At 44.9% G+C, this 16,851-nt stretch overlaps 1 protein-coding gene across 1 annotated transcript in view; it reads right to left on the reverse strand.

Moving 5' to 3' along the window:
* Positions 1–411: 411 nt before the first annotated feature.
* LOC130367540 (uncharacterized) overlaps positions 412–16,851 on the reverse strand; it is a 60,316-nt gene continuing 43,876 nt past the window's right edge. The window contains exons 6-12 of the mRNA XM_056569977.1: positions 10,875–10,913; positions 9,842–9,880; positions 7,082–7,369; positions 6,949–7,002; positions 5,419–5,712; positions 4,819–4,876; positions 412–1,398 (exon numbers count right to left, since the gene is read on the reverse strand). Coding sequence (XP_056425952.1) covers positions 525–1,398; positions 4,819–4,876; positions 5,419–5,712; positions 6,949–7,002; positions 7,082–7,369; positions 9,842–9,880; positions 10,875–10,913 — 1,646 coding nt within the window. The 3' untranslated portion in view covers positions 412–524. The remainder of the gene's footprint in view (positions 1,399–4,818; positions 4,877–5,418; positions 5,713–6,948; positions 7,003–7,081; positions 7,370–9,841; positions 9,881–10,874; positions 10,914–16,851) is intronic.

Here is a 16,851-nt window from a genome sequence, read left to right on the forward strand (position 1 = left end):
TACCAGGGTCACAAATCACTTTAGCCGTCTTTAGTACATGGAGCTCCCAGCACAGGAAGCCATCTTCAGCAGGAGCCAAGCCAGACTCACTGCTAAATTTATAATAAAGACTTTTTTTTTTGTACCATTCAACTATAGAGCAATAATAAAAAAAAGCATTTAAATGGGTACTCCGGCCCTAGACATCTTATTCCCCCATGATCTCCATGCAGTACCCAGCGTTCTAAACAGTATGTTTAGAACGCTGGGTTCAGGGTACAGGGGGTGGTAACGTGATGCCACACCCCCTCCATTCATGTCTGTGGGAGGGGGCGTGGCATGACAGCATGACCACCGCCACCCAAACTCAGCGTTCTAAGCATACTGTTTAGAATGCTGGGTGCTTCACGGAGATCGTGGTGCTCCCGCCTCCAGGACCTTCACGATCAGACATCTTATCCCCTATCCTTTTAATAAGGGATAAGATGTCTAGGGGTGGAGAACCCCTTTAAAGGTGTCCATAGCCTTTTACATCTCAACAACCCCTACAGTTTATAGCCTTCCTGATCTTGTAAGACAAGGAATGGATCGGTCTGGTAGCACAGTTCTTTAATGTGGGCAATAGACAGGGCCACACGAGATCTTTTAGCTTCCAGCTGCTGAATGAGATCCTGGACTCCTTCTTCTTCTATCGATAGACCTCCCTGGACGGATCTTAGAATTTCCCTCATCTCTTCATTCCCAACCCCATCAGTTCCTGGTTCTGATATATTCTGCTCTTTCTCTATGAACTTTCGCTTACAAAGCTTTATGCATTTTTCTATCTCTGATTTCTTGAGTTGAAGTTTTTCTATGGTATCCCTTAGTTTATCTTTCTTTATTTCCATTGCTTCTCTGAAGGGTCTCACCGGGTGTCCTTTATGGTCTCCAATTATACAGCAGTGGGCACAGACACAGGTCGAGTCCTGACTACAATAATACTCCAGGATCCTCCCATGGATGGAGCACTGTCTGGTCTTTGTAGATTCACTGGGCTCTAATACCACGTGTTCTGCTTGTTTGCTGTGGACTTTTAGATGATCTTCACAGAGAAGAGCTTCACATAGCAGGCATTGTTTATATGCAGGCTTAGGAGTTATGGTACAATATGTACAGAGCTCATGTGTCTTCTTCTCTGACTTGGTTGGTTGACAAAATTCTGCTATTTGACAGAGAACCAGGTTCTTGTTCAGTTCAGGCCGAGTCTTAAACCTCCTCCGGCAGATGGGACAAGATGTATCATTTTCATCCTGCTTGTCCCATGTTCCCTCAATACAATCCAGGCAGTAGTTATGGCCACAGATCAAGGTCACAGGATCTTTATATATGTCCATGCAAATAGAACAGGTTATGGTAAATTGTATAGATCCAGGAGCCACCCTGAAAAGGTCAACAAAAATGTTAATCGGATGATATTATGTTCTTATGGGAAGAATGATTTCATTGAGATCTTAAAGAGAAACTAAATTATCACAGCTGCTAAACGGAAATTATTTGCCACATATACGCAAAGTAGTTCAAATCCATAAGAAGAACTTAGAAACCTAGAATACAAACATAGACTGTGTGGGCAGATAAGAACCATTCAGCCCATCTAGTCTGCCCAATATTCTGAATACTATCAATAGTCACTATCCCTATCTTATATGAAGGATAGCCTTATACTTATCCCTATCTTATATGAATGATATCTTTATGCCTATCCCATGCATGCTTACACTCCTTCACTGTATTTGCAGCTACCATCACTGCAAGAAGGCTATTTCATGCAATATCTATTTCAGCCTTCGAAAATCTAGGTATTTCCGGGATTGTGCAGGGAGCTGAGAGCTAAAGAAAATTACACAGACCATGAGCCCCTGCGCTTTTTTCCTGTATGAGCTGCCTTAAGAGAGCTGAGCAGCTCACATGGTTAGAGAAGCAGTGAATATAGATGAGGAAGGTGGGTTTCCCTCAGCCAATCAGGGATAATCACACACCGAAGTGCTCTTGGCTCTCTCATTCTGAGTGTGACACTGAAAAGTAATGTGTGGTCTACTGTAGTCATCAAGTGTGATAAGATCTACTGGACTTCCTGCCTGGAGGAAAAGCTGAGAGACACAGGGTATGTGCTCAGCAAGGATGACACTTGTTTATTACAAAGATATATAACTTTAACATGTGCAGCTATATAAAGGTAATTTTTATTTCACTGGGGTTCTTCTTTAATATTTTTCTTGGGGTAAAATCTTACTTGACTACGACGCAACTATAGATGAGCAAGAAAAACTCTTGAAGGCAAAATCACAACTGAACTGACTAAAAAAAAAAAGGAGGTTTGTATATTGTCTATACTCTGCTGCATTTTCTCACCTACCTAGTATATCGAGATCTCTGCAAGTGTGGTCTGAATCTACCAGTCCTCTCACCTCCTGTATCACTTCATCAATGATCTGAATGAGATTCATCATCAAACACACAGATGTGAATGACTGACACATACATGATCTTCTTTACCCACCTTCCATCTCTTCTCTGAGCTTCCAGAGGTAGAACATAGCCCGTCATCTTCATCATCATCAGCAGCAGTGGAGTGCAAAAAAAGAAAGAGGGCCCCAGAGCATATATCTAAATGGGCCTATAATGACGCCTGATGTTTTCCATGACCCAATGGTCTATACCCCCCTCCATTGATTTGCTGACAATGTAGTTCCCTGGACAGATGAGTTCTGCACAGTTTCTTAGGAAGGAATGGGACCAACCAAGAAAGGGGTCCTCATAGCGTTGGCATGGTCTGCCACTATGGTACCTACACCCTTGATCACCAGGCTCTGATCCCACATAGATATGATCTCTGGGATCCTACAGGCCGTGGCTTTAAGGTTCAGTGTATTCTGTTTCATTCCTATCCACGTGCATGGTGTCATCACTGATGTCGGCAGAGATGCACAGTGTTAAATATTTTCTATGAAAAATCTTGACAATAGACTGGAGTACTGCCTCCTATAATGGGGTGTGTCCAGAAGAGAGGTGTATTTTTCTATTTCAATTTAATATTTTCACTGGCTAATACTGTACATCTGCTGCTACTACTACTACTACTACTACTACTACTACTATTACTACAACTACTACTGCCACTGCTACAACTACTACTACTACTATTACTACTACTACTACCACTACAACTACTACTACTACTACTACTACTACACATTCACACATCTCCTGCCTTGACCCTCATTTTCCATACTGTACAATTCTGCCGCTGGTACTATGAGCTTTGCACAGCCACACGCTTCCTTCCATAATGTTCCTGAGATTGTTTGAAGGGAATCAGGAAAAGAAGCAGCAGACCTGTTGTTAAGGTCATCTTACACTAAGAATTTATGCTATTGAGGAACCATCCTACCCCACTGATGACTTGCATTCGGGGACACTGACAAGGCATGTCAAACCAAGCCATTGGGGTCAAACAGAGCAAGAGGGGGTCACACCGAGCCTGTCCAGTGGGGGTCATACCGAGCCAGTGGGGGTCAAACCGAGCCAGTGTGAGGTACTAGCATAGCCTGTACAAGAGATGCTGGACTGTAAATCATCATTCCTCCAATTGCAAACTAGAAACCAAGGTTACCTTAAATAGTTTTGTAGGTTGGTTTCACATGGCAGCATTTGGCTTAATATTTATCATCAGAATTTGTAAGCGTAAATCGAAGAGGGTCTAAAACACGGAAAAATAACAAATCTTTTCATTACATGTTTTTCTTTGTAGGGTCCACTTCTTATTTTAGCTTACAAACACTGGTGCCAAATACTGACCCATATACTGCCAGATGAAGCCAGCCTTTCTATATAACCATTCTATATTTTAGTACCGTATTTATCGGGGTATACCACGCACCGGCCTATAACACACAACCTCATTTTACCAAGGATATTTGGGTAAAAAAAGTTTTTTACCCAAATATACTTGGTAAAATGAGGGTGCATGTGTGTGCATGCGTATACCCCGATACACCCCCAGGAAAGGCAGGGGGAGAGAGGCCGTCGCTGCCCGCTTCTCTCCCCCTGCCTTTCCTGGGGTCTAGAGCCCTGCTGCAGCCGCTTCTCTCCCGCTGGCTATCTGCGCCGCTGCCCGTTCTCTCCCCCTGACTATCGGTTGTCGGCGCCCCATTGCCGGCGCTGATAGCCAGGGGGAGAGAAGCAGCGCCGGCAATGGGTCATTGCGCCGCACCGTGCAGCGCATAGCAACGACGCAGGGGACGCACACCGGAGGCCGGATGCAGCACAGACCTGAACCCGGCAACAGGTAATCACACAACCGGGGATGGGGGAGACAACGGGGCAGCGGCGCCGGCAATGTGTGCCGCTGCCCCTTCTCTCCCCCTGTCTGTCTGTGCCGCTGCCCCATTGCCGGCGCCGCTTCTCTCTCCCTGGCTATCGGCGTCGGCAATGGGGCGCCGACAACCGATAGTCAGGCAGAGAGAACGGGCAGCGGCACCGATAGCCAGGGGGAGAGAAGAGTCAACAGCAGGGCTCTAGACCCCAGGACAGGCAGGGGCAGAGAAGCCGGCAGCGCTGGCGGTCTCTGCACCTGCAAAACCGCAGCAGTTCATTGATTTAAAGCGCCCGCTTTAAATCATTGAACTGCAGCGGCTTATCGGCGTATAACACGCAGGTAGACTTTAGGCTACAAATTTTTGCCTAAAAAGTGCGTGTTATACGCCGATAAATACGGTATGTACTGGGCATAGATTTCACCTCTGAAATGACTTGGCTGTTTTAGGAAGAAAGCAAATTTTAAGACGCTCCTATCCTTACCATGCAATCTGATCGTCTTCCTGATCATACATTGGCTCTCTGCATTCTGTTACATCACCTGAAATGATGAAGGTAGACCCATTATACTCATCTCCCATCAATCTTTGCCTGAGCAATAAGGTTCCAAACCTCTTGTCCTATGCAAAAATGTTCTGTCTAACCAGTTTCTTGCCTTGTCTGTCTGTCTACCACAGTGATCCTACTGTCTACCTTTGTGAGAGAACCTGCCCTGACCTTGGCCAGTCTGACTATTCTTCATGCTTTTTGCTTTGGAACTATGCTTCAGAAGCTTCTACTGCCAGCTGCTGCTACTGGAGATTAGAGGGTAGCAACCTGGAGATTACCAGCAACAAAGTAGAGGTTAAAGGAAAAAACAAAATATGAATCCTTTAGACTCTACATCTCAGATTAAACTCAATCCGAATCCACTGTAATCCAAGGAACCCCCATCTGAATTCTAGGAGACAGGGTTAAAATGCATACAATTTATACATTAGATTGAAATATTAAACAGAATAAAGTATGCTCCTATGCTCCCCCTACTGGTGGCTGTAGTCAGTCAGAATTTTGTTATATAGCAACAACAAGCCACCAACATACCCGAGTGCTCAGGAACAGAAAGTGAGGGCTTGCTAATTCTCTCCAATATCCGAATGTGTTCGTGGTTGTGAGTTCTGACAGATAAATAAACTTTGTCCTTGTTTTTATTATCAAAGCTATCGCTGATCTCATAAATCTCTGCCATCTTCTCTCTGGGTGTTTCTTTCAGTAGAATATTGTGATATTGCTCTTCTGTCAGCAGGCCTTCTTTTCTGAGGTCCTTCACAACTGGATCCACTGCACCTATTACATTTATTAGTCCTGATTTATTCTTGTCCAAAAAATGTTTTCCAGCTGTGGAGAAATTATAATAAAAATTCTAAAAACGACAGCAATGACAGTGTTTCCAAAAAAATTATAATAATATGGTAAAATAACAATAATAATAATTAATAAATAAATAAAAATACAATACTTACCTAGCCCCGGTCCCTCTACTGGTCCCCTTCAGTTCATGTTCAGCTCTGTCTAGTTCACCGATCTTCTCTCTTTATCCTACTTATAAGACCAGCTCTCTGTGAAGAACCTGCCGGCTCAGCCAATCACTGTCCGCAGTGGTGTCCCATGTTAACCAGTGATTAGCTGAGCAGAAAGGTCCTGCAACAAGTGCTTGTCTCAGACACAAAGAAGAGAGAAGATCAGGGAACCAGACACAGCTGACCAGGAGCAGCGGGAGACCAGTGGAGGACCAGGACTAGGTCAGTACAGTTTTTATTCTATTTTCCCCTTATTTCAGTACCATATAATTTTTTAGAAAACACTGATTACCCATTTTAAAATGTCTATGCAGGAAAAAATTAGTCATATTTGTATGCCAATCTCTGCCTCTCTAGGATTAAAGGGGTTCTCCACCATAAGGTTATTTTAGTACATACCTGGCAGACAGTAATGGACAAGCTAAGGAAGGATCAGCGCTTGTTTAGGGACTAAATGGCTATGTTGTGAGATTACCATAACACTGTGGCTAGCTGTTTGTGAACTTGTATTTCCTGTTTAACTTTTCTTTTTTTGACTACAAATCCCACAATTCCATTTTCCTCCCTCCCACACATCAGCCACCCCACCCATTGAAACATAAATGAGCTGCATCCATTCAAAAGACCTGTGGTTTTCAATCAGGGTGCCTACAGCTGTTGCATTAGTTGCAGATTGATCTCTCTCCCACCAAGCGATTACTCCACCCATTGAAGCAGACAGGCTCCCTGTCATGAGCTGACTAGTGAATCAGGTCTCGGCCGCATTGCAAGCTGGAAAAAATCTGAGACAACAGTCATTTTGTATGCTGTTAAAAATAAATGTTGGGGTGAAAATCACATAAGAATTGTGAGAAAACCATCACACACAGGTACAGACACTATATTATGAACTACACTAACTTTACAGCCCCTGTAGCATAGTCAAATAAAAAAAAATCCTGGAATACCCCTTTAATATTTAACATTTTGCGCTATATCATCCTTTCTAATGGGACTGGCATGGAAAACAGAATGAGTAGATGGTGTCTATGAGTAGAAGAAATAAAGACCTTACCAGAAAAACCTGTCTCCAAGTCCAAGGTAAATTTCTGAAATTGTGTCCCCTTATCTGCGGAGATAAATGCTCAGTAATACATTCCACCTGAAGATATAATAGTATAACATGAGGTAGAGTTCTATAAACTTACTGGAGCTGTTCCATTTTAACATTTGGTTCTGTTTCTCTAGGACTCGGATAAATGGGGGATTGTGTTGTCTCAAAGACAAGTACAGCTGGTCCTTACTGGGATAAGTCCAGGGCCGGACAATGCTGTACAGTTCTACCATTTTCTTCTGGGGAGTTTTTAAATCGACCAAGGCAGTGTACTGTTTCTGGGGTAAAAGTTTTTGTTCCAGGAGATCTTCTAATACTGGATCCACCATAATTATCCTTCTAATCAGATCCCAGCAGTGCTCATCCACAAAGTGCTTCCTGCCTGAAGAATTAAGAAAGTTTTTAAATGAAAAATTTTTGGGGGGGAAATTGGATTTTATAACTTTTTATGAAAACTCTATTACAGCCTTACTGTCATTAAAGACTAATAATAAAACGGAGCACTCACCTCAAATATTTTAGCAATCAGAATTCTTTATTAGACCATAGAGAAACTGACACATCGGGGTAGGCAAGACATGTGGTGCAGGGGGGGGTACACAAACAGAGTGCGATGGTCCGTATTGCGCTTTGCGTGCTTCGTCAGGCCCCTGATCCGTGGTGACGTCAGACAGGTGTGTTTATAGTCCCAACATGTATGTTACTTAGGTAACACTATAGGTATATATATATATATATATATATATCACTATACAAACTTCATATTAACACCTTCAGTGCTGAACATAAAATGTGAACTAAAAACGACACATCCTACGCACTGAGCAGCAAAAGAAAACAGGTAAGAAACAGAACTATCATATGAAAGCTGAAAATTCCTCTTTATCATTTAGGCCTAAGGGGCTTTTAATCATAGTATCCAATGGACTTATTTCCCAGCGAGGATTTTTTTGTCTGTCCTTCCTGTTAGATGCATGTTCAACTCTCTCCAGGTTGCCCCATAGTGGCAGGGATTCAATCCCCCACTGAATAACTCTCTAGTTATATAGAATGGCTTATCTCCCCCCCCCCCCCCGAAGGTAATACCCACATACTTACATGACACAGGCAACTTAATCACTGCTCTTGAAGATTTAGTTTGGTGCCCAAATTTCAAGCTGGTATCTATTGACGTTGAGAGCCTGTACACCTGCATCCCTCATGATGCGGGTGTACAGGCTGTCAGTGAATTTTTAAGTTGCGCAAATAAGTCAGCAGATTTCATTCATTTGGTTACAGATTTTCTCTCTTTCATTCTTACAAATAACTGTTTTAAACATGGGGACCAATGATATAGGCAAATCAAGGGTACCTCGTTGGGTACCCCGATATCAGGTTCATACACAAACATATTTCTTGCTATATTTGAGCACAATTATATTTTTACATCTTTGAACCCATTTGTTCAACACATAAAATTGCTGCTGCGGTTTTTGGATGATGTCTTCGTGGTATGGGATGGCTCACAGGAATCCTTCCATAAGTTAGTTTCAAACCTGAGTGACATCAGCACCGTTAACATGAAATTTACAGCAGAGTTAGAATTTTTGGATGTGAAAATAGAAGTAAATGAGGGTAGACTGAGAACTTCTAGCTATAGGAAACCCACCTCTAAAAATTCAAGAAGAGATTCAAGAATCAAGAAGAGTATACCATACAGCCAGCTAATTCGTATTAAACGCATTAATAATGATCCTGAACAATACAAAAAGAAAGCTGAAGAATTAGAAAAAAGATTCTTGGAAATGGAGTACCCAACTGAAGTGGTAAGGAGTGCCAGGCATAAAATTGACACAATCCCTAACAACGCTCTGTTTAAAATTTAAATTAAACATGTCTGATACGAGACCAGTGGGGAATTTCCAGTGTGGATTGCGCTCATTTTGTACAACTCTAAAGCAAAGTCCATCAAGTTGGGAAGTTATACAGTGTTTATTAAGCAGTGCATAACATGTAGATCAGATTTTGTTATCTACAGCTTAACATGCAGTTGTGGCTTATTTTATATGGGTCAGACAAAACGCCCGCTTTTCCTTAGAGTTAGGGAACATCTTCGCTCTCTCAGGACAGGAATCGGCGCTACACGGTTCATATGACTTATGATTAATGTACATAACAGTAGCCCCGATTCTTTGACCTTCACTGCCCTGGAGAGAGTTGCACATGCATCTAACGGGAAGGACAGACAACAAATCCTTGTTAGGAAATAAGCCTGATGGAAACTACGATTCGAAGCCCCTTAGGTCTAAATGATAAAGAGGAATTTGCAGCTTTGGTATAATAGTTCTGTCCCTTACCTGTTTTCTTTTGCTGCTCAGTACGTAGGCTGTGTTGTGTTTAGTTCACGTTTTATGTTCAGCACTGAAGGTGTTAATATGAAGTTTGTATAGTGTTACCTAGGTAACATATGTGTTGGGACTATAAACTCACCTGTCTGAAATCACCAAGTATCAGGGGCCTGACAAATCATCAAAACGCGATACGGACCGTCATCCGCTGTTTGTGAATCCCCCCTGCACCACATGTCTTGCCTCCCCCGATGTGTTTGTTTCTCCATGGTCTAATAAAGAATTCTGCCTGCTACAATATTTGAGGTGAGTGCTCTGTTTCTTCGTTTCTCTACGAGATTGTTGTTATATGAAGATTCTCCACACGAGTGGCACCACCTGCAGTAGCCTTCATTAAAGACCAAGCATAGGAGACACACATCACATACCTGACCGTCGTGACACTCCAAGCTGGCTTCGGGTTGATAAAAATTAACTAAATAAGTAAAAAAAAATGCAAATTGTAAGTACCGTATCCAATGGTTTACCTCTTACTGGTGCGGGGATCTGAGTAGCGAACCGAACATCTGGAGAAGAGCACATGAGAAAATATTTGTTACCACGAGAACACTCAAGTATGAACCCCACAATCTACTGAGATACTTGTGTCATTGAGAAATTAGCATTCTTTGGATAATGGCAATAATAATAGTAATGATAGTAATAATAATAATAATTATTATTATTATTATAATGAGAACAACAGCCTGATGGCTTCTTGAACACTTTGTTAAAGGGGTACTCCAGAGAGAAAAAATCTTTTAGAGATCAACTGGTGCCAGAAAGTTATACACATTTGTAAATTACTTTTATATAAAAATCTTAACCCTAATAGTACTTATCAGCTGCTACATGCTTCTCTCCAGTCTGACTACAGTGCTCTCTGCTGCTACCTCTGTCCATGTCAGGAACTGTCTGGAGCATGCAATGTATATACACTTATATATAGCCGAATCTCTTCCTCTGGTGTATTATATGGGCATATCACACATTTTAGACATTGCGTCAGAATCTCAGTATTTTACAAAACTAACGCTTTTTAAATTCAGAGATGGCAAACACATTAGATTCATTAAAGGGGTACTCTGGTGGAAAACATTTTTTTAAATCAACTAGGGCCAGAAAGTTAAACATATTTGTAAATTACTTCTTTTAAAAAGTCTTAATCCTTAATCCTTCCTGTGGAGCATACAGCAGCTGATAAGTTCTGGAAGGGTTAAGATTTTTTAAAAGAAGTATTATAAAATCTGTTTAACTTTCTGGCACCAGTTGATTTAAAAAAATCGGGGTACCCCTTTAATACTCAACTGAAATTTTCTAGAGAAAAAAATTGCAATTATTATTGCTGAATAATTACATTTACTCATAAATACAGCTAAATATGTGACATGCTTCTGGTTAAAGATAGTCAATTTCAAACAATGAATAACACGTTAAATACATTTTCTATAATACAAAACAAAACTACAAATCAGATGTATAAATCAGATCTAATGGGATCTCCTGTAAATTCTGGTTCACCTCTTTCTGATGCTGGTTGATGACTTGCAAAGTGAGGATCTGAAAACAAGAGGACAAAATATTTCTTACATGCAGTTCTTGCTTACTATGGATGGTATGTGGATGAAAATAGGTTTATACATACAATGGCAATGACATCACAACATCTACAGGTATGTAAAGGATACTGAGAAACCTTACAGTGCTCCTGCCTATATGGGTTCATGCCAAGCTGACATGATGAATGATTCTCTGCCTATGGTTACTTAGTCTTAGAAAATGCAACAGGAATACTGTACTATGGCCCCATCTTATTACATAACGTCACAACTAGAGATGAGCAAATTTTTGAAAATTTAGATTCGGCCGATTTGCCGAATTTTCCCAAAAAATTTGTTTCGGTCTGAATTTATTTGCAGTGAATCGCTATTAACAACCTCTATTTCTGGCCTACAGAGAGCCTAAAAAGGGGTGTAGAACACTTTGCCTTGATGTAATACGCATAGTATGTGTGCTGAGTTAGTGAAATAATACTGTTATTCAGTATGACATGCAGATCAGAGGCGTCGCTATTAGAATCACTGTCGCAGAACGGCACAATGACAGAGCCTGGAGGTGGCATCAGTATGAGTAGACCATATAGTAGCTGAATGACCAAGCGTGGAGGTGACGGCAGCATGAGGAGACCATATAGTGCCTGAATGACACAGCATGGAGGTGGCGGCAGCATGAGGAGACCATATAGTGGCTGAATGACACAGGGTGGAGGTGGCGGCAGCATGAGGAGACCATATAGTGGCTGAATGACATAGCGTGGAAGTGGCAGCAGCATGAGGAGACCATATAGTGGCTGAATGATGCAGGGTGGAGGTGGCGGCAGCATGAGGAGACCATATAGTGGCTGAATGACACAGCGTGGAAGTGGCAGCAGCGTGAGGAGACCATATAGTGGCTGAATGACACAGCACGGAGGTGGCAGCAGCATGAGTGTTACGCCGAGCGCTCCGGGTCCCCGCTCCTCCCCGGAGCGCTCGCTACACTCTCCTCACTGCAGCGCTCCCGTCAGATCCACTGACCCGGGGCGCTGCGATACCGCCTCCAGCCGGGATGCGATTCGCGATGCGGGTAGCGCCCGCTCGCGATGCGCACCCCGGCTCCCGTACCTGACTCGCTCTCCGTCGGTCCTGTCCCGGCGCGCGCGGCCCCGCTCCCTAGGGCGCGCGCGCGCCGGGTCTTTGCGATTTAAAGGGCCACTGCGCCGCTGATTGGCGCAGTGGTTCCAATTAGTGTGATCACCTGTGCACTTCCCTATATCACCTCACTTCCCCTGCACTTCCTTGCCGGATCTTGTTGCCATCGTGCCAGTGAAAGCGTTTCCTTGTGTGTTCCTAGCCTGTGTTCCAGACCTCCTGCCGTTGCCCCTGACTACGATCCTTGCTGCCTGCCCCGACCTTCTGCTACGTCCGACCTTGCTTCTGTCTACTCCCTTGTACCGCGCCTATCTTCAGCAGTCAGAGAGGTTGAGCCGTTGCTAGTGGATACGACCTGGTCACTACCGCCGCAGCAAGACCATCCCGCTTTGCGGCGGGCTCTGGTGAAAACCAGTAGTGACTTAGAACCGATCCACTAGCACGGTCCACGCCAATCCCTCTCTGGCACAGAGGATCCACTACCTGCCAGCCGGCATCGTGACAGTAGATCCGGCCATGGATCCCGCTGAAGTTCCTCTGCCAGTTGTCGCTGACCTCACCACGGTGGTCGCCCAGCAGTCACAACAGATAGCGCAACAAGGCCAACAGCTGTCTCAACTGACCGTTATGCTACAGCAGTTACTACCACAGCTTCAGCAATCATCTCCTCCGCCAGCTCCTGCACCTCCTCCGCAGCGAGTGGCCGCTTCTGGTCTACGACTATCCTTGCCGGATAAATTTGATGGGGACTCTAAGTTTTGCCGTGGCTTTCTTTCCCAATGTTCCCTGCACTTGGAGATGATGTCGGACCAGTTTCCCACTGAAAGGTCTAAGGTGGCTTTCGTAGTCAGCCTTCTGTCTGGAAAAGCCCTGTCTTGGGCCACACCGCTCTGGGACCGCAATGACCCCGTCACTGCCTCTGTACACTCCTTCTTCTCGGAAATTCGAAGTGTCTTTGAGGAACCTGCCCGAGCCTCTTCTGCTGAGACTGCCCTGTTGAACCTGGTCCAGGGTAATTCTTCCGTTGGCGAGTATGCCGTACAATTCCGTACTCTTGCTTCAGAATTATCCTGGAATAATGAGGCCCTCTGCGCGACCTTTAAAAAAGGCCTATCCAGCAACATTAAAGATGTTCTGGCCGCACGAGAAATCCCTGCTAATCTACATGAACTCATTCACCTAGCCACTCGCATTGACATGCGTTTTTCCGAAAGGCGTCAGGAGCTCCGCCAGGATATGGACTCTGTTCGCACGAGGCGTTTCTTCTCCCCGGCTCCTCTCTCCTCTGGTCCCCTGCAATCTGTTCCTGTGCCTCCCGCCGTGGAGGCTATGCAGGTCGACCGGTCTCGCCTGACACCTCAAGAGAGGACACGACGCCGCATGGAGAATCTCTGCCTGTACTGTGCTAGTACCGAACACTTCCTGAAGGATTGTCCTATCCGTCCTCCCCGCCTGGAAAGACGTACGCTGACTCCGCACAAAGGTGAGACAGTCCTTGATGTCTACTCTGCTTCTCCACGTCTTACTGTGCCTGTGCGGATATCTGCCTCTGCCTTCTCCTTCTCTACTATGGCCTTCTTGGACTCCGGATCTGCAGGAAATTTTATTTTGGCCTCTCTCGTCAACAGGTTCAACATCCCGGTGACCAGTCTCGCCAGACCCCTCTACATCAATTGTGTAAACAATGAAAGATTGGACTGTACCATACGTTTCCGCACGGAGCCCCTTCTAATGTGCATCGGATCTCATCACGAGAAGATTGAACTTTTGGTCCTCCCCAATTGCACTTCTGAAATTCTCCTTGGACTTCCCTGGCTTCAACTTCATTCCCCAACCCTGGATTGGTCCACTGGGGAGATCAAGAGTTGGGGGCCCTCTTGTTCCAAGGACTGCCTAAAACCGGTTCCCAGTAACCCTTGCCGTGACTCTGTGGTTCCTCCTGTAACCGGTCTCCCTAAGGCCTATATGGACTTTGCGGATGTTTTTTGCAAAAAACAAGCTGAGACTCTACCTCCTCACAGGCCTTATGATTGTCCTATCGACCTCCTCCCGGGCACTACTCCACCCCGGGGCAGAATTTATCCTCTGTCCGCCCCAGAGACTCTTGCCATGTCTGAATACGTCCAGGAAAATTTAAAAAAGGGCTTTATCCGTAAATCCTCCTCTCCTGCCGGAGCCGGATTTTTCTTTGTGTCCAAAAAAGATGGCTCTCTACGTCCTTGCATTGACTACCGCGGTCTTAATAAAATCACGGTTAAGAACCGCTACCCCCTACCCCTCATCTCTGAACTCTTTGATCGCCTCCAAGGTGCCCACATCTTTACCAAACTGGACTTAAGAGGTGCTTATAATCTCATCCGCATCAGAGAGGGGGATGAATGGAAAACGGCATTTAACACCAGAGATGGACACTTTGAGTATCTGGTCATGCCCTTTGGCCTGTGCAACGCCCCTGCCGTCTTCCAAGACTTTGTTAATGAAATTTTTTGTGATCTCTTATACTCCTGTGTTGTTGTATATCTGGACGATATCCTGATTTTTTCTGCCAATCTAGAAGAACACCGCCAGCATGTCCGTATGGTTCTTCAGAGACTTCGTGACAATCAACTCTATGCCAAAATAGAGAAATGTCTGTTTGAATGCCAATCTCTTCCTTTCCTAGGATACTTGGTCTCTGGCCAGGGACTACAAATGGATCCAGACAAACTCTCTGCCGTCTTAGATTGGCCACGCCCCTCCGGACTCCGTGCTATCCAACGTTTTTTGGGGTTCGCCAATTATTACAGGCAATTTATTCCACATTTTTCTACCGTTGTGGCTCCTATCGTGGCTTTAACCAAAAAAAATGCCGATCCCAAGTCTTGGCCTCCTCAAGCGGAAGACGCCTTTAAACGGCTCAAGTCTGCCTTTTCTTCGGCTCCCGTGCTCTCCAGGCCTGACCCATCTAAACCCTTCCTATTGGAGGTTGATGCCTCCTCAGTGGGAGCTGGAGCTGTCCTTCTACAAAAAAATTCTTCCGGGCATGCTGTTACTTGTGGTTTTTTTTCTAGGACCTTCTCTCCGGCGGAGAGGAACTACTCCATCGGGGATCGAGAGCTTCTAGCCATTAAATTAGCACTTGAGGAATGGAGGCATCTGCTGGAGGGATCAAGATTTCCAGTTATTATTTACACCGATCACAAGAACCTCTCCTACCTCCAGTCTGCCCAACGGCTGAATCCTCGCCAGGCCAGGTGGTCTCTGTTCTTTGCCCGATTTAATTTTGAAATTCACTTTCGGCCTGCCGATAAGAACATTAGGGCCGATGCTCTCTCTCGTTCCTCGGATGCTTCTGAAGTTGAACTCTCTCCGCAACACATCATTCCTCCTGACTGCCTGATTTCCACTTCTCCAGCCTCCATCAGGCAAACTCCTCCAGGAAAGACCTTTGTTTCTCCACGCCAACGCCTCGGAATCCTCAAATGGGGTCACTCCTCCCATCTCGCAGGTCATGCGGGCATCAAGAAATCTGTGCAACTCATCTCTCGCTTCTATTGGTGGCCGACTCTAGAGACGGATGTTGTGGACTTTGTGCGAGCCTGCACTATCTGTGCCCGGGATAAGACTCCTCGCCAGAAGCCCGCTGGTTTTCTTCATCCTCTGCCTGTCCCCGAACAGCCTTGGTCTCTGATTGGTATGGATTTTATTACTGACTTACCCCCTTCCCGTGGCAACACTGTTATTTGGGTGGTCGTTGATCGATTCTCCAAAATGGCACATTTCATCCCTCTTCCTGGTCTTCCTTCAGCGCCTCAGTTGGCTAAACAATTTTTTGTACACATTTTTCGTCTTCACGGGTTGCCTACGCAGATCGTCTCGGATAGAGGCGTCCAATTCGTGTCTAAATTCTGGAGGGCTCTCTGTAAACAACTCAAGATTAAATAAAATTTTTCTTCTGCATATCATCCTCAATCCAATGGACAAGTAGAAAGAATTAACCAGGTCTTGGGTGATTATTTACGACATTTTGTTTCCTCCCGCCAGGATGACTGGGCAGATCTTCTACCATGGGCCGAATTCTCGTATAACTTCAGAGTCTCTGAATCTTCCTCCAAATCCCCATTTTTCGTGGTGTACGGCCGTCACCCTCTTCCCCCCCTCCCTACCCCCTTGCCCTCTGGTCTGCCCGCTGTGGATGAAATTTCTCGTGATCTTTCCATCATATGGAGAGAGACCCAAAATTCTCTCTTACAGGCTTCATCACGCATGAAGAGGTTCGCGGATAAGAAAAGAAGAGCTCCTCCCATTTTTTCCCCTGGAGACAAGGTATGGCTCTCCGCTAAATATGTCCGCTTCCGTGTCCCTAGCTACAAGTTGGGACCACGCTATCTTGGTCCTTTCAAAATTTTGTGCCAGATTAATCCTGTCTCTTACAAACTTCTTCTTCCTCCTTCTCTTCGTATTCCTAATGCCTTTCACGTTTCTCTTCTTAAACCACTTATCATCAACCGTTTCTCTCCCAAATCTGTTCCTCCCACTCCTGTTTCCGGCTCCTCGGACGTCTTCTCCGTCAAAGAGATTCTGGCATCCAAAAAGGTCAGAGGGAAAACCTTTTTTTTAGTGGATTGGGAGGGTTGTGGTCCAGAAGAGAGATCCTGGGAACCTGAGGACAATATCCTAGACAAAAGTCTGCTCCTCAGGTTCTCAGGCTCTAAGAAGAGGGGGAGACCCAAGGGGGGGGGGGGTACTGTTACGCCGAGCGCTCCAGGTCCCCGCTCCTCCCCGGAGCGCTCGCTACACTCTCCTCACTGCAGCGCTCCGGTCAGATC

This window comes from Hyla sarda, chromosome 4 (assembly GCF_029499605.1).
Source record: "Hyla sarda isolate aHylSar1 chromosome 4, aHylSar1.hap1, whole genome shotgun sequence".
Lineage (NCBI taxonomy): Eukaryota > Metazoa > Chordata > Amphibia > Anura > Hylidae > Hyla > Hyla sarda.